Source organism: Leopardus geoffroyi, chromosome E1, assembly GCF_018350155.1.
Source record: "Leopardus geoffroyi isolate Oge1 chromosome E1, O.geoffroyi_Oge1_pat1.0, whole genome shotgun sequence".
In the NCBI taxonomy this organism is placed as follows: Eukaryota; Metazoa; Chordata; class Mammalia; order Carnivora; family Felidae; genus Leopardus; species Leopardus geoffroyi.
The window spans coordinates 37846473-37870280 of NC_059330.1; the positions used below are offsets into that span (position 1 = coordinate 37846473).

The following is a 23808-nucleotide window of genomic DNA, read 5'->3' on the forward strand; positions in this document are numbered from 1 at the left end:
CTCACCGTCCATCCCCCTTCCTTCTCTCCACCCCTCCTCCCTCCACACGTACCCCTTTAAATTTTCACCCCTCGGGCCCCCTCCCCCGGGCATCACGAGGCCCTCCCCGCTCGGTCTCCAGCCTCGCCAATCCCTGACCCCCTCTGGTCCCAGGACTCCTGTCGCCCGGGTCCGTCTCCCAAGCCCGCACGCCGCGGTCCCCTGCCCCCCCAACACCTGCGCCCCGAGCATCCCTCGCCCCACCGGCCGCCGCCTCCCGGCCCGGCCGCCGCCCCCGCCCCCGGCCGAAGGGAAAACACACAAAGAAAACAGAAATACCTTCCACTTAAGCATGGAGGCACATTAGGGAGGAGAGAGACAGGGACATGCCTTGGGACGGAGCGTTCCCCATCGGGCGGGGGCGCGGGGGGCGGGGGCCCCGGGCCGGCCTGCCTGGCGCTCGCCCTCTCGCCGCCTCGCGGGCTCCTCGCTCGGCCCCAGCCCCGGGGCGCGGTGCCAGGCGGGCGGGCCGGGGGCGCGGGCCCCGCCGGGGTGGACCAGCTGGGAGGGCGCCGGCGGCCGGGCGTGTGGGTGCGCGCGCGCGCGCGGGCGTGTCACCGAGTGTGCGAGAGCGAGTGTGTGTGTATGTGTGTGTGTATGTGTGGGGGGGCGCGCGCGCGGGCCGGCGCGGGTGTGTCACTGCGGGCGGGAGCGCGCGCGGCGCGGGCACCCGCGTGTGGCCGGAACGTACAAAGGGCCGCCCGGGGTGGCGGGGAGCGGAGGAGGGGAGGGGGCGCTGCGCCTCGCGCCCTCCAGCTGCGCGGCGGGATCCCGCGGCGCGCGGCCGGGCCGGGGGTGCGGGGCGCGCTCACGCTCCCCTCCCCGCTCCACCTGCTTCTCCCACCCCATGCAATCCTCTCGCCACGATAGAGATGAATCCCTGAGGCCCGGGACCGGCCTCGGAGGAGAAGGGTGCACCTCGAGGGTGGGGGACTTCTCGGTCTCCAAGCCCTGGCACGCCTTGGGTGGGAAAAGCATCCGGGGAGGGACCGGGCAGGGAGGCAAAGGCGCAGCGCGGGGACTCGGGGGCCACTTTTCAGCCAAGGTGACCTCCGGAAGCCACAGCTGCCCGATGCGGGAAGAGTCTGGACCCTCCTCTGCCTCGACCGGGACACCCCCCTCCCCCGCGCCTTAGACACCGCTCTGCCGCAGGCACCCAGTCCCCCGGCGCCCCCTGCTGGGCTGTCTCCTTGCCCCCAGCTCCGGTTGCGGCCCCTCCTGCAGGCATCTGCTGGAACTGCAGAGGCCCGTGCCGGGAGGGAGGGGAGTCTGCTCATCTGTCAAGTAGGACCCCCAAGCCGGGCGCTCCAGCCCCTTCTCACACCTCTCTTGGAGATGCCACTGCCACTTCCAAGGCAGCCTGAAGAGCACCAGCTCTGCCCTGCCCCCGCTCGACTCCCACCCCCTCCCTGTCCCACCCTGGCCTACCTGTTGGCTCCACAGACTTCTCCAGCTCAGACGGGTACAGACCCTGACCCTGACCCTGACCCCTCCTCCTGTTCTGGTTACTTGCTTCCTCTCTCCCTCTTGTTCTCTGTCCTGTCCCTCCTCTCCCAAGCTTCTCTTGGGGAGGGGAAGGTGGACTGAGTCCCCTGCCCCTTTTGTTTACTCCTGGCATTCCCAAAGCCAGTTTAGATGGAGCAGAAAATGGACACAGTACACCTCTTCGCTGTAGGACGCCAGGCAGAGTGGCAGGCAGGCAGAGAGGCAGGAGAGAAGACCCCACCCCAAGTGGCCCAAATGACAAACCGGTTTCCCCACTTCCTGGTCTACCCGGTTGCAACCTTAATCTAGGCTCTCCCATTTTCCTGCCCGCCCGCAGGCCTGCCCCTGAGCCAGCCACATGCCTGGCTAGGGGCTAGTCTCAAATGCCCCTTACAGGTTAATCTCCAGTTGCCGTAACTTAGGTGGTAGGGCCAGGGCAGGAGGTGGGGGGTGAGGGGAGGGCCTTCCCAGCTCCAGCAGGATAGCTCAGGAGAGCAGCCAAGAGCGGTGTCTCGGACACACCGTCTGGGCACAGGACCCCAGTCGGCACCCTGACTTCTCCCATCCTGGGCCAGCTGCCTCTCCCTCTGCCAACTGGACGGTGCCCATCTTTTGGCCGCTGAGCACACCGTGGGCACTCAGCCAGCTCCCTGCCTGGCTGTCTGCCCAGGATGGGCATGGGAGGCAGCAGGCCCTGTGTAGGGGAGGGGGCAGTGCGAGGAGGGGTGGCTTCCCCCCCAGCTGCTTGGACACCGCCTCCCGAGCCTCTCAGAGCCTGCAGCCTGGGGCCTCTAGCTTCTGTTCCTCCGTTCAGGACTCTGACTCAACTATACAGACTCTGCCCTTCCTCTCCCTGTGGGGTTCCCCCTGAGGCAGGGTCTCTTCCCTGCCCCACTTTGTGCCCACCTCAGGAGAAGGGAATCAGCAAGTGCTTTACTCACAGTCTCTAATTTGACCCTCTCAACAACCCTGCGGAAGTGGGCATTCTCGGCCCCATTTCAGAGATAAAGAGTTAAGGCTCAGAGAGCAACAGCCACTAGCCTGATCTAAGAGCAGCAACGCTGAAATTCAAACCCGGATCTGCCTGACTCCAAAGCTCCCAGCCTCGTTTCTATCACCACCACCACCTCCGAACCCTATGGACTGCCAGAAGCAGGGGCAGCCTCAATGGATGGAAGAGATCTGGGCTCAGGAATGTATCTGAAGGTTAAGACATACAGGTATGCCCAGGTTAAGGAACTGGGCATTAGCCCTGGATGATGACTGGAAAGATGCTTGACCCGTCACATGGAGACTGGGGGGAGATGTTCTGTGAACCAGCCCCCCAGAGACTGGGAACAGTTCCAAAGGCATCAGCAGGACAATGCTTTCCCCACCCTAAGGTGACCTCCTGCATCATAAGGAGCTCTTCCATAGAGAGGAGCTTAAATCAGATCCAGATCTTATTTTTTTTATTTGTGTAGTTCACTTTTTGTTTTTCTTTTTTTTCTTGGAGAGAGAGAAAGACAGCATGAGTAGGGGGAGGGGCAGAGAAGGGGGACAGAGGATCCGAAGCGGGTTCTGTGCTGACAGCAGTGAGCCCGATGTGAGGCTCAAAGGCTCGAAATCATGAACTGAGAGGCCATGACCTGAGCCGACTTCCAAGTCGGACGTTCAACCAACCGAGCCACCCAGGCGCCCCTGTGTAGTTCACTTTCTAAATTTTTTTTTTTCAACGTTTATTTATTTTTGGGACAGAGAGAGACATAGCATGAATGGGGGAGGGGCAGAGAAAGAGGGAGACACAGAATCGGAAACAGGCTCCAGGCTCTGAGCCATCAGCCCAGAGCCCGACGCGGGGCTCGAACTCGGGGACCGCGAGACCGTGACCTGGCTGAAGTCGGACTCTTAACCGACTGCGCCACCCAGGCGCCCCCTAAATTTTTTTTAATGTTTATTTATTTTTGAGAGAGAGAGACACAGAGCGTGAGCAGGGGAGGGGCAGAGAGAGGAGGAGACACAGAATCCGAAGCAGGCTCCAGGCTCTGAGCTGTCAGCACACAGCCCGACGCGGGGCTCGAACCCATGAACCCACAAACCATGAGATCATGACCTGAGCTGAAGTCGGACACTTAACCAACTGAGCCACCCAGATGCCTCTGTAGTTTACTTTTTATTTTTTATTTTATTAAAAAAAATTTTTTTTTACGTTTATTTTTGAGAAACAGAGTGAGACAGAGCGTGAGCAGGGGAGGGGCAACGAGAGAAGGAGACACAGAATCCGAAGCTGGCTCCAGGCTCTGAGCAAGAAAGCAGGCTCGAACCCACGAACTGTGAGATCATGACCTGAGCCGAAGTCGGACGCTCAACCGACTGAGCCACCCGGGCGCCCCTGTAGTTTACTTTTTAAAGACAAATCCTTGGCATTCCTGATCATCTGCAGAGCTGCGAGTCCATTTGACCCCCTATTCCCCCAACTGCTTCATCCACACCCACCCAACGCAGGGCAGCTGGGTCCCACGGAGGGATGAGAAAAGATACAGCTTCTGAACAGAAACAAAGACCCTGAGGCCCCCCAGTGAGCCAGAGGGCAGATGGCATTGACCCCATGAGATCCTCTGCCCCATCTGCAGGGAAGAGAGGTGCCCCCCCACCCCTGCCCCATCATCTCCAAGGCAGAGTCACCCGGGGTTAGGAAAAGGCTGGAGAAGCCATCACCTGTGATCGGGGTAGAGCAACACAGGCATTATTTCTCTAGCCGAGAGACGAGAGCTGCTCCTGTAAGTTGGCACAGTGCCTGGGCACAACCAATATGCCAGCTGCCTCCACCTGAGATGCCTCAGGTGCTACCCCACCCCCACTCTCATTCCTCAACAGGTAACTTCCCTCTGGCCCTCCTCCCCTGCATCTCTGGCACTGCTCTTGGTGGGGAAGGGGCCGCTGGCATGTTTGAGGGCGCAAATGGCAGTTTAACCGCCCACCTTGCCCTTCTCACACACTGCACGCAGCCCCCTTGCCTGTTTCCGGGAAGCTGCAGGAGGGAGGTTATGGGGGAGCACGCTAGAGGTGAGGATTCTCGGCCTCTCCTTCCCCAAGGCACAATCAGAACGGGGAGTACACTTGCACAAACATCTGGGCGGAAAGAGGGAGATGGGACCAGGGGTGGGCAGAGAGGGGCACGTGGGCCTCTAGGGAAAGGCACAGGGAAAAGGATGATGTGGAAATGATGGCTGCAATATGCTGGACTGCTCGCTCGGCCACCGTGGAACCCCCATCCCTGATCCTAGAGAAAGCCCCCTGCCAGCGGGGCTATTGTCCAACCAGGGCATGTCAGGGTCCCCCCACCCCGTTTGGACCATCCACACTCCATCAACGGTGGCCTGCAGGCAGTGAGGGAACTGTGATATGACCCTGTTCTGGAGAAAGAGTGACCAGGGGCAGTGACCTGGCGTCCGGTGCAGAAGCTGGCATGGGAAGGGGACGGGAGGAGGAGGAGGGCCTTCCCTCTGCCCCAGGCATGCGCCCTTCGGACCACAGCCTAGCGCCTGAGAGCCCCTAAATGTCACCTCTCGCATTCCTGGCCCTCCCATTCCCCCTCCCACCCTATAGGAGAGGAGTGAATAGCAGGTTTCAAAAGACTGTCCTTCAGTCCCTGTGGTCCCCCTCTCCAGCTTCTTATTGTAATGAATGCTAATGACGCTCCATAATTGATGCCCTCATTAGCACATCAAACCCACTTTCGGAAGAATGGAGAGAGAATGTGGGAGGGGGGTCCTCTGGGGTCCTGACTGCAGCCACCTCAAGCCAAAGAAGAGAAGCCTACATGTCCCTCTGATTGGCAGTTTTCTGAGCACAAGTCTCTGTCTTCCCTGTCAGAGGGCCGACAGGGGCCCTATCTCTGCCATCAGACTGGAGCGCGGAGTCCCCCTCATTAACTAGGGCTCCCCCTCAGGGTCGGGCAGTGGTTCTTACACTGAAGTGAGGATCGGAATCCCTGGAGGGCTGCTAGGGCCCATTCCTGAAGTTTCTGATTCAGTAAATTTGAAGAAGGGCCTGGGAATTCGCATTTCTAACAAGTTTCCAAGAGCTGCTGCTGCTGGTCTGGGCCCCACTTTGAGAACCAATGGGGCGGGCTCGGGGAGGAGGGGGCGGGTGGAGGGGACTATCCTCTGGTTTTCCCAGCTTGCGGCTTTGCCTGCTAATGCAGCTTCACCGGTAAGTCACCAGTGGACCCAGGTGGACCACAAGCCCCACTCCTGCAGGACCACACCCAGCGTGGCTTTGAGGCTTTAAATTTCACCATCTGACCTACATGCCTCGGTCGAAACGGAAGGACACCCTCCCACGCCCCCACTCCAGCCAGCAGCCTCCCAGACCTGCCGACTAGCCTTATAAGCCTAGGGTGGGCGGTGGGGGAAGGACGCAGGCATCATCCTGACCTATTTTACCCATGCTGGCACCCGGGAAGCCAGCTCCCTGCCTTCCAAGGTTAGAGCAACCACCTGTTTAATCGTGAAAGTAGGCGGAACCCTCTCACACGTTGCTGGTGGGAAGGAAATATCGTTCAGCCACTATGGAAAACAGTATGGCAATTCCTCAGAAAGTTAAACACAGAACTACCGCACCGTCCAACAGCCTAATGGTCCTTCAATGGATGAACGGCTACACAATGTGTGACCTATTCATGCAACGGAATACTATCCATCCCTAGAAGGGAGTGAGGGGCTAAGACCGGTTTCAACGTGGACGGCCCCTGAACACGGGCTAAGGGAAAGAAGCCAGATACACATGGTCACATATCGCATGATTCTGTCTGTGTGAAATATTCGGAGTAGGTACGTCCATAGAGATTTGGTTGGAGGAGGAGGAAGGCGCAGAGAGCAACGGCTTGATGAGTATGTGGTTTCCTTTGGGGGTGAGGAAATGTTTCAGAACTCAGTGGAGGTGACGGTTGCACAACAGGCCAAATGCGCTAAATGCTACCGAATTCCACCTCAAAAAAAAAAAAAAAAAAAAAAAAAGGTAATAATGGAAGTAGGGATTTTCCAGGGAGTTCGTTCCATCCACCCACCTGCAGCATCTATCTTTGTTGGACACAGGAGCTGGTTGGTGCCCCCATGAGTCCTGGCCTTTCCTGACGCCCCGGGCCCCTGATACCTCAGAAGATGTTTGCAGGACCCCAGGATGCTGTTTTCTGGACCCAGACTGCATCCCCGAAGGCTCCTCTTCTGCCCAGCTCCCACCCCAAGAGAGGCTCCCTTTCAGGATCTTGCTTGCCCGACAGGCAGCACGATCTCACGGTTGGGTCCTGAGGAGCTAGCTTCCCATATTAATGTGCCAGTGCCTTCCGCCCCGAAGCCGTAGACCCACCCCTCCCTGACCTTCGTGCTCCAAACACAGTTTTAAAAAGCCGTCTGGTTTTCCTTCCCATTGATGATTTTAATCACCCTCTAAATGGGCCCCCTGCTCTCCGGAACCTCCTCCAATCTTCTCTCCACTGCCAGACCCCGGGGCAGGCTGCTCTGGGTGCTGGTGAGGTAGGGAGGGGTCCAGGATGAATCAGGCACATTTTCTGCCCCACTAGAGCTTTCCACTCAAAGGCCTTCAGTGATGACCCCCTACACAGGGGATTGTGTCCTTTGAGGACCTTAACCGTCAAAAGTTCTGTGCCCTCTCCCTAGAGAAATGAATATACACGCCCATCCACCAAAAAAAAAAAAAAAAAAATCTGTGGGTCTCCCTGACCTCTGTAGCCCCTCCAAGGACCCCCAGGGCAAGGTACTCAAAGTGTTGGCCACAGACCAGTGTGGCCACTGGTTCACAAGAGGAGTACAGAAATAGAGAATAAGTGTGGAGAAACTTTTACAGGGATTTGACATTCCCACAACATCCTAGCACAGGGTCATTTTTGCTATATATTTTTTATTTTTATTTTTTTTATTTTTAATTTTTTTAATGTTTATTTATATCTTTTAATTTTTTTAATGTTTATTTATTTTTGAGAGACAGAGGGAGACAGAGTGTGAGCAGGGGAGGGTCAGCGAGAGAAAGACACAGAATCTGAAGAGGCTCCAGGCTCTGAGCTGTCAGCACAGAGCCTGACGCGGGGCTCAAACTCACAAGCCGTTGAGATCATGACCTGACCCGAAGTCGGATGCTTAACCGACTGAGCCACCCAGGCACCCCTAATGTTTATTTAGTTTTGAGAGAGAGCCAGAGCATGAGTGGGGGTGGGGGCAGAGAGAGAGAGAGGGAGACACAGAATCGGAAGCAGGCTCCAGGCTCCAAGCTGTCAGCACAGAGCCTGATGTGGGGCTCGAACCCACGAACCATGAGATCATGACCGGAACTGAAAAGTCAGAAGCTTCACCCACTGAGCCACCCAGGCACCCTTTCACTATATTTTTTTAAATGTGGGTTCACAGTCCATTGGAAATTGACAACAATAAAAAGGTCTTTCACCCTCAGAGAGTTCGAGAAGCACTGCCCTAAGGATCCATTCACCTCAGGGGAGAATGCCTGACATACTCAATAAATGTCCTAGCTTGGCATTCGAGGCCCTCCAAGATCTGTCCCCTAAATCTTTCCAGCCTTATCTCTGGCTACCTCCTGCAATACCACACACACACACACACACACACACACACACACACACGTGCTTGCGTGTGTGCATGCGTGCTCTGTATCTTCCCTTCACACGCCAGCCTTTGCCCATACCGTCCCCACCACAGGGCGATCTTTCCTTCTTCTGCACCTGTTGACACCCGGTTCCCAATTCTAGTGGCTCAAATTCCATTTCCTCAGCGCAAAGCCTTCCCGACCCCTGCCCTCCTCACGTGCAAACGCATTCTAGCTGCAGTTTCCTCTGCCCTGGGCTTTCATAACCCACTTAGCTTCATTTGGGGCCGTCCATCGCCTCCCCGCAGGCAGAGCTTCGGTCCTCTTGGTCTCTTCTGTCTTCTCCACCCTCCAGAGTGTCCGCGCTGCGTGGATTCTGGGAAGTCTACTGTCCCGACCCTCCCAGGTCTCTCCTGTGGCTACTCGCCCACGTCTACCTCTTCTATGCCAGGCCTTCTGGGCTTCACCCTCCGTCCCAAGATAGTTTCCAGGTCTCCATACCACTCCCTGCCCTACCCCTGGCTTACCCTCCTTCTCTGGGGGGGGTTCTGATCGCAGCAATAACCACTGGGGACCAAAAATTAGTGACATACAAGACTTCCAGGAGTGGAAAAAAGTTAATTTGACTTATTTTTTGAGTAGGAAGTCCTATTTGCAAGTGATACAAAATTCAAAAGGTACAAAAGGAAATAGAGCGGAAAACCAGGTTCCCCACCACGGCCTCTGGCCCCATAGGTACCCAGGTCCAGCACCAGAAGCAAACGCCATTTCCACTTTCTCTGGCCTTTCAGGGCTTGCCCATGTGCTCACCAGCACTTTCTTTGTGTTCTCTTACCCACACGGCAGCAGGGGAGATACACTCAATGATATAAACCGGACGTTGTTTGCACCAGAGCATATAAAGGTGCCCCGTTGGGGCGCCTGGCTGGCTCAGTCGGTGGAGCATTGCGACTCTTGATCTTGGGGTTGTAAGTTCGAGCCGCACGCTGGGTGTAGAGATAACTTAAAAACGAAACCTATAACGAAATAAAATAAAGCTGCCCTGTTGATGGATATTTGGGCCACGTCCGGTGCAAGAGATATCCTGGTAATTACTTCAGTTCATACAATGTGAGCATATCTGTAGAATAAATTCCTAGAAGTGCACTAACTGCAAGAGGGTGTGTGCACAATAAGTGTTTTAAATATGAACCATTATTTCTGTTCTTGCCCCACTTAATGGATCCATAGCAACCGATCTTTCCCAATTGAGTCACATATTTCTCTAGTTGTGTGCCAGCTGGGGAAACTGAGGCAGACATTCTCCAACCCCCCCCCCGCCCCGCCCCACTCCCCACCCCCCCCCCACCACACACCCATAGAATCCCAAATTGGACAAGGCACCTGAAAGGAGAAAGAAATCCAGCCTCATCAGAGTTAGGAAATGTCCCAAGGACCTTGTCCACCGCGAGAAACAGAGAAGGATGATGCGTCCATCGTGAAAAGGCAGGAACTGAAACAACGATCACTTTTTGGGTGAAGGAGGAGACAAGCCAGAACCCTCCAGGCGTTCGTTCCATGTCAGAAAGAGAGACTGAGATCAGCTCTGAGTGTGAACTTCCTGCCAGTTGCAAGAGGGGTGATAAGGGCCTGGCAGCAGGCCGGACTGCGGGTGACTTCCTACTCAGAGAGCATTAAACCAGGATTAAGGGTGGTGGCCCAGCCAGGCCTGCTGGGAGGCAGAGGGCTGGAGCTGGTGACCTGCGTGCAAGGGCACAGCCCCACCTGGGTGAGAAGCCTGGAAGCTGGACCAATAAGTCAGGGTCCAGAGCTTTGCGGTCTTCATGGCAACCCCGTAACCAAGCCAAGGAGGGCAAAGCAAGGATCAGATCACGAGGAGCCCATTTTGCAGATGAGGAAACCAAAGCCCAGAGAAGTGAAGACACTTGCCCGAGGCTTCACAGGTGAAGCAGGGCTGGAACCCAAGCCTTCAGCCCCCAAGTCCAATGACATGACCTCCACTGCCTTCCTGGGGCTGGAGGATTCCCACGACAGGACCCGGCCTTGGTTCCTTCACCAACTTCCGCCAGACCCCTTACACCCCCACGCCACCCTCCCCACCAACATCTCCAGTGCGCAGCTGCAGAGCTGGGGGAGGGGGGACTGCTGGGTGAGGCTGCATATCCCTCTCCTGTCTAACAACTGAGCTGAGAGAGGAAGACAGAGGTGGGAAGAGGTCCCAAACTCCCATCTCACGTGTCCTCGCCCGTCTCAGTCCCAGACTCTCTCGTGATAGGAAAGTAGGCCAGTTTGGAATATGTCACGGATATTTTCGACATTCCCATCTGTACTATAGCTTTGCCTAGAGCCAAGGGGGGCGGAGCCAGAACCTCCGTGCCGGATGAGGGGTACACCTGCTACCTCTGGGGCTCAGAGCCCAGATGGGGGCTGGGAACGTTTGCACAGGGGACCCTGAAGGGCCCTGAGCATGTGTCCAGAAGCCTGGACAGGATGGGACAAGAGACCAGCCACATCTGCCCTCTTCCCAGAGGAGCAGGAGCAGAACAGCTGTGATTTGTGGACACCATCCCACTGCCCCGGGAGCATTGTGCCTGGCTAGCCTGGGGGTGGAGCACTGAGGAGGAAGCAGTTAGTCCTGCAGGGAAAGGGCTCTGGGAGAGCTTTAGTTAGGGGAGAGACGACTGATATCTGAGTCGGGCCTTGAAAGGCGAGCAAAACTTTTTCTGGGGCAGAGGGTGTTCCCAGCCAAGGGGTGTGCTCGGGGAGGGGGGGGGGGTGCTGCAGTCACTGTGGCTGGGAGGTCGAGGGCTGACCAGGGCAGCAAGAGAGGCTTGGGCAGAGGGGTACTAGCATTGGAGAAGGAGTGTTATGGTGAATGCCCAGCTAGGAAGGTTGGGGGGCACCTGCATGTGCCCAGGGAGGCTTTTAACTTACACGATTCAGAAAGGACATGTCGCTGTGGGCAGGGACAAATCACTCTGGGAAGGGCGGAGGTGTAGAGGACGAGTGAGACTTCTCTTTGAGCCACCAGCCACCCTGACCAAGTCATTCTCCAGTTTGCTGGCAGGGGCACCTCTCCTGACTGCAGGAGGGGAAACCAACCCGAGAAAGGAATTCCCTGCAGAAGTTAGCGATCCGCTAGCTTAAAGAGGTAAAGGTTGGGGTGGGGGTTGCTCATCAAGGGATTCTCCTGGCAAGGCTGGTGGAGGAGACATCTGGACACCGTGTTTACGAATCACCTACTATGGGCACTTTGCAACATTCCCTCGCTTGACCCTTTCCGCAAGCCCAAGAGGTAGGTATGCTTTGCGCCTTTTTATCAACGTGGAAACTGAAGTCTGGGTTTCAGGGGTAAAGAGGCAAAGGGAAGCATAAGTCCCTTCCCTAAGGTCCCACAGCTTGCAAGTGCGATAAGAATCCAGGTCTGTCTGTCCCCAGAGCCCATCCCCTTCTTCTGTCACTACCTCCCAGAAAAAAGCCAAGGATCCCTCTCAAAGAAATGACTCCAGCTCCAACCTGCACCCCTCTCTCAGTCTCCATCTTGGACCAGGCTACAGGGCCCACAGCAAGCCCATGAGATAGCCACTCTCAGATCAGAAAATGGAGCCTCAGAGAAGTTAAATGACTCGCCAAGGAGCAAGTGTCTCTCCCCCCTCCCCCCCCCCGCCGCTCCTTCTGCCCCTCCCCCCCCAAAATAAACATTGGAAAAAAAAGAAAGAAAGAAAGAAAGAGAAGAAACCAGTCCCCGCTCCCCCAGATGAGGGTTTAGAGGAGATCGGGCTATCGGCACAGGGAAAGTCTCCAGTCGCACCCACTAAGTCCTACCTACTGGCTGCAGGAACTTGGGCAAATCGCTGATGTTCTCGGCATCTGGCATCTGGAAGAACGGTGAGCTGCTTCGCGGAGTAGCCCACCGTGTATTAGGTCACTTCCAGCCTCCCAGGTGGGCGACCCCCCCCCCAACCCAGGTGACACCAGTGAAGCCCCCTCCTCCCCTGTTCATGGTGGCTGGTGATAGGTGCACACTTTGCTTCCTGTTTCCTCCCTTCCCAGGACCTACAGCCTCTGCTCCTTGTTCGGTTGCAGACTGGGGGCTGCCCAGCCTCCCGACCCGGTCCAGCCCTGGATCTGAGGCAAGAATCTCCGGGGTTATAAGAGCCCCGAGGTTCAGGGAACACGTTCAAGGCCCTTATGCAGCCCTGAGGAGGAGGGACCCAGCTCTTCGCTTTCAAGGGGATGGACAGATTCGTCTGTCAGGCTTCAGGCCAAAATCAGGAAACTCCTACCGAGGGACAGGAAAAGCAGAGTCTGACCCTAGGAATTCAAAATAATCGTAGTCGGAGCCATTCTTAAGCACTTGGGATATTATTTTATTCAATTTAATCCTCTGTGTGTGTAAAATCCCATTTTATTTTATTTTTTTAAGTTTATTTATTTACTTTGAGAGAGAGAGAGAGAGCAGGGAAAGGGCAGAGAGAGAGGGAAAGGGAGGATCCCAAGCAGGCTCCGCGCTGTCAGCACAGAGCCCAGCGCGGGGGGGGGCTCAAACTCACGAACCGTGAGATCACGACCTGAGACAAAACCAAGAGACGGACGTTCAACTGACTGAACCACCCAGGCTCAGTCTAACATCCCATTTTAGAGTTGATAAAACTGAGGCTCAGAAAAGCAAAATGACTTGCCCAAGGAATCCAAGTCCGCGGCTCTTCTCTACCTCCAGGCCACGGGCCACACCTTGCCCTCCAGTCACTGGGCTGCAGGCCAGGGCTAAACTCCAATGCCCAAGTGTAACCAGAGGTAGAGGAACTGGCCCAAAACCTGGGGGGAACGACTCTGGCACCTCCCTGGGTCGTTGCTGCTTTTGTGACCCCTTCTTGGGACGGCGCCAAGGGTCAGGAGATAAGAGTCAGGTCCTTCCTAGCTCCCCGTTGCTGCTTCCAGAACATCACTCCGTCACTTTTTTTTTTTTTTAATTTTTAAAAATGCCTATTTATTTTTGAGAGACAGAGCACAAGTCAGGGAGGGGCCTAGAGAGAGGGAGACACAGAATCTGAAGCAGGCTCCAGGCTCTGAGCTCTCAGCACAGAGCCCGATGTGGGGCTTGAACTCATGAACTGCGAGATGTTGTCCTGAGCTGAAGTCGGATGCTTAACTGACTGAGACACCCGGGCACCCCTCTGTCACTTTCTTGCAAAAGCCCCTGCTCCATCCACCTGTGCCACTCTCCCTCATGACTGTTGTCCACTGACCTCCCAGCCCTGCTTCGCATTTGTTGAAACCTCTTCGCATCCCAATTCCTAATGCACCCTGGGTAACTCTAAAAGTCCCAGCATCTCCATTCTACAACCTTTGTATGCCAACTCACGTTCTCCTCTGCCCACACCCTTGTTCCCATCCTGGACACTGTCACCACCTATACATCCTCCCATTTTCCGTTCTGAACTCACCTTCTGCTCCTTTGGTTCAACTCTTCTTCAGACAACTGTTTTTCAATCCCCAGTCAACTGACCCTGAGATGATTTTCCCATCTGTCAGCCCCCTTCTGTCTTCATTCTCTTCTCTTCTTCAGCCCAGGGTCTCTGCTTTATCAGATCATCTTAACTTCTTACCCTCTGTCTTTTGTGGTCACACTTGCCTGGCAAAACCCTAACACTGTACCTCCGATTCAAGAAGGCTCCTTTAGCACATCTGTTTACCACTCCATCCTCAAAAACCCCTTTAAAAGAGAAAAAATATCCTAGAGTTTTAAAGCATATTAGACTATACTGATGGCAAAATCCAACAGAGAAGAGGAATCCATGATGCCATAGAAGGAGTCCCTAAAAGTGTGAATTTTTGCAGAAGAACTGTAAATTTCCTATTAATGTCAGGAGCAAGGCAAGCATGTTACTCTCATCATCCCTATTCAACATTGTACTGAGGTTCTAGCCAGGGCACTAAGGCAAGGGTAAAAGGGCATCCAGAACTGAAAGGAAGAGGTAACACTGTCTATTCAAAGATGGCACGGATTTTCATGTGGAAAATCTGATGGAACCTAAAAAATAGCTATTAGAACTAACGTGTGTGTTTAGCAAGATTATAAGATCAAGACATACAATCAATTATATTTCTAAAAATATGAACTACTTAGGGGTGCCTGGGTGGCTCAGCCAGTTAAGTATCTGACTCTTGATTTCGGCTCAGGTCATGATCTCATGGCTTGTGAGAGTCAGCTTGGGATTCTCTCTCTCCCTCTCTCTCTCTCTGCCCCTCCGCTACTCACATGTGCCCACTCTCTCTCTCTCCCTCTTTCTCAAAATAAATAAATCAACTTTAAAAATATGAATTACTTAGGGGAAAGACTGACAAAGAATGTATAAGACCTGTGCACTGGAAACTACAAAACATTGCTTAGAGACCTCAGTAAATGAGGAGCTATACTATGCTCATGGATCAGCAGATTCAGTAGTCAAGATCACTTCTCCCCAAACTGATCCATAAATTCAACACAATCCCAGTCAAATTGCCAGCAGCGTTTTTTTTTTGTAGAAATTGAAAAGCTGATTCTAAAATTCTTGTGGAAATTCAATGGACTTAGAATAGCCAAAATAACTTTGCAGAAGAAGGTGGGGGCAGGTAGCTGGAAGGCCCAATCCCCTGGCTATCAGCACTGAGGCCACATATGGCTGGAGTTACTGCAAAAGATGTGAACCTTCAGGGGTTCTTCAGAGCTCCAGCAGCCTTTCTCAAAAAGTTTGGGAAGCTGAAGCTTCCTAAATGGGCAGACACTGTCAAGCTGCCCAAGCATCAAGAGCTTGCTCCTTATGATAAGAACTGGTTCCACACATGAGCATTTCCACAGAGTATCTCTCTGGCTGCACCAAGTTGGATCCATGACCAAGACCTATGGGGACCAACAGAGAAACAGTGTCATGCCCAGCCACTTCAGCTAAGGCTCCAAGAATGTGGCCCACGGCATCCTTCAAGCCCTGGAGGGGCTGAAAATGGTGGAGAAGGACCAAGATGGGGGCCACAAACTAACACCTCAGGGACAGAGAGATCTGGGCAGAATCTTCAGACAGTTGGCAACGGCAAACAAGAAGCACTAGAACAGGGGTGCCTGGGTGGCTCCGTCAGTTAAGCAACCGACTCTTGATTGAGGCTCAGGTCATGATCTCTCACGGTTCGTGGGATCAAGCCCCACGTTGGGCTCTCCACTGAGGGCATGGAGCCTGCTTAGGATCTTTTTTCTTCTCTCTCTCTGCCTCTCCCCCTGCTCGTGTACTCTCTCTCCCTCAAAATAAATAAACATTAAAAAAAGAAGAAGAAGCATTAGAACAAATTCTGGGTTAGTAAGTTGCTTTGTCTGTGGAAGGAAAAAAAACACCAAGCTGAAGGACTTACACTACGTAATTTCAAGACTGTTAAAAGCTACAGTAATCAAGATAGAGCCCTGTTGAGGGGCGCCTGGGTAGCTCAGTCGGTTAAGCGTCTGACTTCAGTTCAGGTCATGATCTCACAGTTCGTGGGTTCGAGCCTGCATCAGGTCCATCAATATGGTCTTTGATTTTCAAAAAAGATGCAAAGGCAGTCTAGCGGGAAAAGGATAGTCTTTTCGTTTGTTGAAATGAATATCTATGTTCCAAATAAAACAAAATAACTCACACCACTGTACAAAAATTAACACAAAGTGGATACTAAACCTAAACAGAAGCCTAAAAGTATAACATTTCTAGCAGAAAACATATAGGAGAAAATCTTTGTGACCTTGGGTTAGGCAAAGATTTCTGAGATAACAACACCATAAAAAAAATTGAAATATTGGATTTCATCAGTACTAAGGATTTTTGCTGTATCAAAGATACTGTTAAAAGAACAAAAAGAAGATGGGGCGTCTGGGTGGTTCAGTTAGTTAAGCGTCTCACTTTGGCTCAGATCATGATCTCACAGTTCGTGAGTTCGAGAGCCCCGCATCAGGTTGCATCGGGCACTGTGCTGACAGCTCAGAGCCTGGAGCCTATTTTGGATTCTGTGTCTCCCTCTCTCTCTTCCCCTCCCCCGCTCATGCTCTGTCTCTCTCAAAAATGAATAAATGTTTAAAAAATTTTAAAAAACAAAAACAAAAAGAAGAGCTACAGACTGGGAGAGAATATTTGCCTAGCATATATATCATAAAAGACTCCTACCCAGAACATACAAAGAACTCTCAAAACTCAATAAGAAAACAAACAACCCAGTTTTTTAAATGGGCAAAAGCTTTGAACTGATGCTTAAACAAGGGAGGCAAATACGCATATGGGAAGACCCTCATTATCAGGCATTAGGAAAATGCCACTTAAAACTACAATGAGGGGCACCTGGGTGACTCAGTTGGTTAAGCATCTGGCTCCTGATTTTGGCTGAGGTCATTATCTCACAGTTCGTGGGTTCGAGCCACACATGAGGCTCTGTTCTGATGGCGGGGAGCCTGCTTGGGATTCTCTGTCTCTCTAGCTCCCTGCCCCTCCCCCACTCGCTCCCCATCTCTCTCTCTCTCAAAATAATTAAATAAAGATTTAAAAAAAACAAAGAGAAAGGAAACAATATTTTTAAAAAACTACAATGAGATATCACTATTAGAATAGCTGAACAAATTTTCTTTAATGATAATACCAAGTGTTGGTGAGAATGTGGACAGGTGGAGTTTTCATACACTGCTGGTGGAAATGGAAAATGGCACAACCACTTTGGAAATCAGTACCTTAATTTTTTTAACGTTTATTTATTTTTGAGAGAAAGAGACAGAGCATGTGTATTTTAAATATGTGTACTTTATGTATTGTCAATTATTCTTCAATAGAGCTATAAAAGTAAATAAAAAGAAGCAATAATCAAATAAAACAATAGAGTTAATCTGAAAAAAATGAGATATAGATACTGGGAAAAGCAAAATCATCTCTACATGCACATATATTATTATCTACTCAGAAAAGTCAAAGATTCCGCTGAAACCTTACAAATCTTACAAGCAAGTTCAGTAAAATGGCTAGTTAAAAGAAAAATGTAGAAAAATCAATAGTTTTCTTTTTTACCAACAAAAACCAATTCTAAAATGTTTTTTAAAATGATTTTATTTATAACAGCAATTATAGCCATGAAATACATAGGAATAAATTTTGCCAGGGGCATACTAGAAGACCTGAATAAATGGAGAGATGTATGCCATTTTCTCACAATGGTAGAATACTTTGGTAAGGCTGTCAATTTCCTCCAAATTACTCTATAAATCCAGTGCAACTTGAGTTTGAAATTCTAACAGAGTTCTTTAACTGAAACTAGAAAAGATAATTCTAAAATTCATCTGCAAGAGTAAATGGGTACCGAGAGAAAAAAATGATTTAAAAAATAAGGATAATGGGCTGAGTGGGAATTGCTTACATTACCACTAATCCAAATGTACCATAAAATAGTTGGTATTATAGTAAGAATAGGATTTGTCTTCACACATATTAGATACTTCACAAACATTTGTAAAATGATCAAGTAAATCAATAAGCTAACAGATCAATAGAACAAATCGTCCAGAAGCAATATCAAAAACCTTTTTCACATAGTGAATATTGTAATAAAAAGTTTATCATGTATTTCTATTAAATATGTCCTTAATGTCCATGAGCACCTCAAAGTCAACATGTCCCTGATTGACTTCCCCACCTTTCTTCTCTCTCTAAGGCCCCCATCCCTATTCCTGCTCCTCTCCCTACTTCCTGGTTCTGCACAATCCCTCAAACAGGAAACGTGGTCACCCTGGATCCCTTTCTCCCCCTCACACTCTCATTCAGTTTTACCTTCTAAGATATCTCTCAGTCTCCGCCTCCCACCACAGGGGAATTTAGCACATGATAAAAACAGCATTGCAAACTAGCAAGGAAGGGACACGGTACTGGAATAAATGGCTATCTATCTATGGAAAAAAAACACTTAAATTAAATCCATATATAAAAGGGAATTCCAGATGGATTAAATATCTAAGTATAAAGAGTTAAACTATGAAACACATGAAAGAAAGGGACACCTGGCTGGCTCAGTTGGTGGAACATGAGACTCTCGATCTCAAGGTGATGACTTCAAGCCCCACATTATGCATAGAGTTTACTAAAAACAAAACAAAACAAAAACAAAAACAAAAAACGCTTGAAAGAAATATACAAGTTGTTGATGAGAATACAGAATGGTACCACAGTTTTGGAGGCAGTTTGTCATTACTCCTCAAAATGAGCTTTGAGAAAGCTACTCTACTTCTAATGGGAATCTATTGTTTCAGCTTGCTCAACAACCATTATCATTTCTTCTAGCAACAGTCCTCTCCCCACCCATACTCTCTGGAGAACCATTCCTCTCCTACTCTCTGGCATGTGGTTTGGTAGGACTGGTCCTGCCTTCCAGTTCAGCCTTGAAGCATGTGACATAGGCTTTACCCGTCAGTGTATTCCATCCTCCCTCAAGCAAATTGATTGGTTTAGGGCAGGGTGTATGACCTAAATGAGGGTCAAATTAGAGACCACATTGTGATTTTTCCAATCTCCCAGAAAAGAAGAGCAGGTGGAACGTGTCTGGAACTTCTAAGGCCATCTTGACTTCACATGGAAGAGTTGATCTGAGAATAAAGCCAAAACAAAGGAAATCAAAGCCATGTATTGGTGAAAGATTTATGAAGACAAAATCTGGGCACCTGAACCTCACTGTGCTTGAAGTCAGCTGCCCCTAGGAATTTAGTTATGTGAGCCAATAAACCCCTCCTGCCTTCTTTTTCCACCGAAGCCAATTTTTTTTTTAATTTTTTTTTTCAACGTTTATTTATTTTTGGGACAGAGAGAGACAGAGCATGAACGGGGGAGGGGCAGAGAGAGAGGGAGACACAGAATCGGAAACAGGCTCCAGGCTCTGAGCCATCAGCCCAGAGCCCGACGCGGGGCTCGAACTCACGGGCCGCGAGATCGTGACCTGGCTGAAGTCGGACGCTTAACCGACTGCGCCACCCAGGCGCCCCTCCACCGAAGCCAATTTGAACTATCTTTCTATCACTTAAAAACCAGAGCAATTCAAATATTTAATCTATCCTTTAAAATATTTACTCAACTGTTGTTGACGTGAAAAATTTTTCAGAAAACTATGTATAAATGTTATTGTTTTTAATTTTCTTTTTAAGTAGGCTCCACACCCAATGTAGGGCTTGAACTCATGACCCTAAGATCATGAGCCGCATGCTCAGGGTGCCTGGATGGCTCAGTTCGTGGTTAAGCGTCCAAGTCTTGATTTTTGCTCAGGTCATGAGCTCACAGTTCATGAGGCTGAGCCCCACATCCAGCTCCATGTATAGAGCCTGCTTGGGATTCTTTCTCTCCCTTCCTCTCTCTGGCCCTCCTCTGCTCATACTCTCTCTCAAAATAAATACATAAACATTAAAAAAAAAGAGAGAGAGTCGCATGCTCTCCTGACTGAGTCAGCCAGGTGCCCTTATTCTGTTTTTAATTTTTAAATATATGTCTATGCATATAAAAAGGTCTGGAAGGACACACACACACACACACACACACACACTATTAACAATCTTAATCCCTAAGAGGGTGGCAATGAAGGCCAAGAGAATGCAGTTTTAACCCTAAATATGGGCTTTATGATTTGAATTTTTCCAAAGAGCACAGAATCATTCAATCAACAAATATTTATTCAGTACCTATTCTGATCAATCACTGTTCTAGGCTAGGGGCATAGCGTTAAATAAAACAAATAAAACCCTTGCTCTTGTGGGAGTGAAGGGCAGCATTATCTTTTAAATAATATCTTAAAAATTAATTAATCCAACTCTGCTTTCAGTGTGCCTACATCCAGGCTTCTGAGTATCACTAAAGAAAAGCACACAACCGAGAAGATGAGGACCAAAGAAATAGAAAACAAACATTCAATAAAATCAACAAAGCCAAAAATGGGTTCTTTGGAAAGACCACAAAAATTGATAAAAATCTAGCAAGAAAGACGAGATAGAGAGAGAAAGAGAGAGAGAAAGAACATATAATTAATATTAGGAATACACATGGAAGCATTACTACAGAGCTTACAGATGTTAAAAAGATAACAAGAGGATATTACAAACAACTTCATGTCAACATTTGAAAATTTAGATTACATGAGAAATTTCCTTAAAAAACACAAATAGTCAAAAATGCCACAGGAACATCCAAAATTGTCACAAAAATATTATGATTTTTGAGATCACAATGGGCCTATATGTCTGTTAAAAGAAATTGAATCCTTAATTTAATATCTTCCACAAAGAAATCTCTAGGCCCAGATGGCTTCACTGGGGAATTCTTCCAAACATTAAGGAAGAAATAACACCACCTTACATAAATACAGAGAATAGAGAAAAAAAGAACATTTTCCAACTCATTTTATGAGACTTAACCTTGATACCAAAACCTGGCAAGGATATTACAAGAAAAGAGAGTGACAGCCAATATCTCTCATGAACATAGATGCAAAATCCCATACAAAAATGCCAAATCAGATTTAGTAATTTTTTAAAAAGTTAATTCATTGTAATGACCAAATGCAGTGTTGTCCAGCAATGAAGATTGATTTAATATTGCAAAATCAACCAATGTAACTACCCACATTAACTAAATTAAGTAGATAAACTATCTGACCATTTTAACAGATGCAGAAAAAGCTTTTAATAAAATAAAATACCCGTTCATGGTTTTTAAAACTCTGAGAAAACTAGAATAAGAATTTCCTCAATTTGATAAAGGATATCTCAAAACAATCTTACAGTTGAAATCACATTTAGTACTGCAATACTGAGTGCTTTCCCCCTATATTAGGAACAAATATGGATGCCTACTCTCATTTCTTCTATTCAACATTTTCCTAGCTAGCTCAGTAAAGAAAGAAAATGATGTAAAGACAAAAAGATCGGAAAAGAAGTAAGTCTATACAGTATGATTGCGTGGATATAAAACCCTAAGGAATCTACAGACACTACTAGAACTATTGAGTGAACTTAACTTATTGTCAACGCACAAAAATCAATTGCCTATCTATATATACACAACATACAATTGAAAAATTAAGAATCTAAAATATACTATTGGAAATAATGTAAAAAATATAAAATACCAATGAATAAATTTGATGGAAAATGTGCAAGACCTCTACACCAAAAGTACAAAACATTGCTTAGAGAAATAAAAGACAAGTTAAATAAATAATGAGATGCCCGATGTTTATAGAATGGGAGACAAAACATTAAAATGTCATGAGTCCATAGGCTGATCTACAGATTCAATACCATCACAATAAAAGTCTCAGCAGGTTTTAAAAAATAGAAATGTATAAGCTGATTCTATGATTCTATCATTTATATGGAAATGCAAAGAACCTAAGATAGTCAAAACAATCTTGAGAAAGAACAAACTTGGAAAATTTACACTGCTAGAGCTTAAGACTTACTATAAAGCTGTAGTAATCAAGATAGTGTAGTATTGGTGTAGGATAGACAAACAGATCAATGGAAAAGCATGCTCATAAACAAACCCACATAGATAATGTCAATCAATTTTCAACAAGGCATCAAGGTACCTCAATGGGGAAATGAAAGTTTTGGTGCTGGAACAGTTGGAGAAACCCCAACACTCACCTCTCACCATACACAAAGATTAATTCAAAATAGATCATAGACCTGAATGTAAAAAGCTAAAACTATAAAGCTGCTAGAAGAAAATGTAGGAAAATATCTGTGCAGCCTCAGGGTAGGCAAAAATATCTTAGGACAAAAAAGTACTAGCCATAAAAAAAAAAAAAAAACTAGTAAAGTGGATGTAATGAAAATTAAAATTTTCTGCACATCAAATAATACCTTTATAAAATGAAAAGCCCACCAAGTAAGAGAAAATAATCATAATTCATATATCTGATACAGAATTTATATACAGAATCAGTAAATAACTTCTGTAATCCAATAATTAGAAAGACAAGCAATCCAATTTTTTTTAATAAGCAAAAGACTTGAAGATATCCCACTACAAAAGATATTGTAGTGGGAATAAGCAAATGAAAAGATGTTCAGGGGCACCTGGGTGGCTCAGTTGGTTGAGCAGTGGCTCTTGATTTCTGCTCAGGTCATGATCTCATGGGTTCGTGAGTTTGAGCCCCGCATTGGGCTCTGCGCTGACAGCACAGGGTTTGCTTCAGATCCTCTGTCTCCCTTTCTCTCTCTCTCTCTCTCTCTCTCTCTCTCTCTCTCTCTCTCTCAAAAATAAATAAAAAGGTTAAAAATTATAAAAACTTTTTAAAAAAGATATTCAACACCATTAGTCACAAGTGACATTCAAATTACAACCACAATAGAGGGGTATCTGGGTGACTCAGTCAGTTAAGCTCCCGACTCTTGATTTTGGCTCAGGTCATGATCTCAAGTTTCATGAGATTGAACTCCACATCAGGCTGTGCTCTGACAGAGCCTCCCTCTGCCCCCCTCAAAGTAAATAAATGAAAATTAAAAAAAATTTTTTTAATTTAAAAACTACAACAGAATACACATCAGAATGACTACAATCAAAGTCTGAAAATATTACATACTGGCAACACATGGACAACCAAACATTCCGGCATGTAAAATAGTACAACCACTTTGGAAAACAGCTTTGTAATTAAACAGAAACAGGCCTACACATATATCATCACCTAATTTACAACAAAGTCATAACTAAAATTCAGTGGAGGAAATTATGGTGCTTTTTTTTTTTTTTTCCAAAGTTTTTTATTTATTTTTGGGACAGAGAGAGACAGAGCATGAACGGGGGAGGGGCAGAGAGAGAGAGGGAGACACAGAATCGGAAACAGGCTCCAGGCTCTGAGCCATCAGCCCAGAGCCCGACGCGGGGCTCGAACTCACGGACCGCGAGATCGTGACCTGGCTGAAGTCGGACGCTTAACCGACTGCGCCACCCAGGCACCCCAATGGTGCTTTTCAATAAATGGTGCTAGAGTAATTGGATAGCCACATAGAAAAAATGGAATCTTGGTGATGTATGGAGGTGACGAATCACTATATTGTACACATGAAACTAATACAACACTGTATGTTAACTATACTGAAATTAAAATAAAAAAATAAAAAAAAATGAAAGTTGCAAAAGCAAACCACAGAATACATAAACAACTCCTATTAATTCATTTATTTATTTTTTTTTTTTATTTTTTTTTTCAACGTTTATTTATTTTTGGGACAGAGAGAGACAGAGCATGAATGGGGGAGGGGCAGAGAGAGAGGGAGACATAGAATCGGAAACAGGCTCCAGGCTCCGAGCCATCAGCCCAGAGCCCGACGCGGGGCTCGAACTCACCGACCACGAGATCGTGACCTGGCCGAAGTCGGACGCCTAACCGACTGCGCCACCCAGGCGCCCCTAATTCATTTTTTTAAATCACGCAATCCAAATTTTCAAAAATAGGCGAAACATTTGAAATCCCTTCCCCAAAGAGGATACCCAAATAGCCAACAAATACAAATGGGTGAACACATGTGAATGCACATATGAAAAAGTGCTCGAACCACTAGGCCTCAGGAAAATGCAAGTTATAACCACGATGAGATACCAATGCACATCTACAAGTATGGCTAAAATGTTAAAAACTGAACATTTATGATGGGAGTGTAAATGGGTA

General features: G+C 48.5%; 1 protein-coding gene and 1 pseudogene across 4 annotated transcripts in view; one reads left to right on the forward strand and one right to left on the reverse strand.

Annotated features, from left to right (window-relative positions):
• Positions 1-1721, reverse strand: part of SRCIN1 (SRC kinase signaling inhibitor 1) — a 69907-nt gene extending 68186 nt beyond the window's left edge. Inside the window, exon 1 of one of the 4 annotated variants that reach the window (XM_045488617.1) lies at positions 1468-1721. In XM_045488617.1, coding sequence (XP_045344573.1) covers positions 1468-1657 — 190 coding nt within the window. In that variant the 5' untranslated portion in view covers positions 1658-1721. Of the gene's footprint in view, positions 1-318; positions 648-1467 lie in introns of those variants that run through there. The other 3 variants (XM_045488616.1, XM_045488614.1, XM_045488615.1) reach the window with 3 other exon arrangements.
• Positions 1722-14546: 12825 nt separating this feature from the next.
• Positions 14547-15209, forward strand: LOC123603565 (annotated as a pseudogene).
• Positions 15210-23808: the final 8599 nt, after the last annotated feature.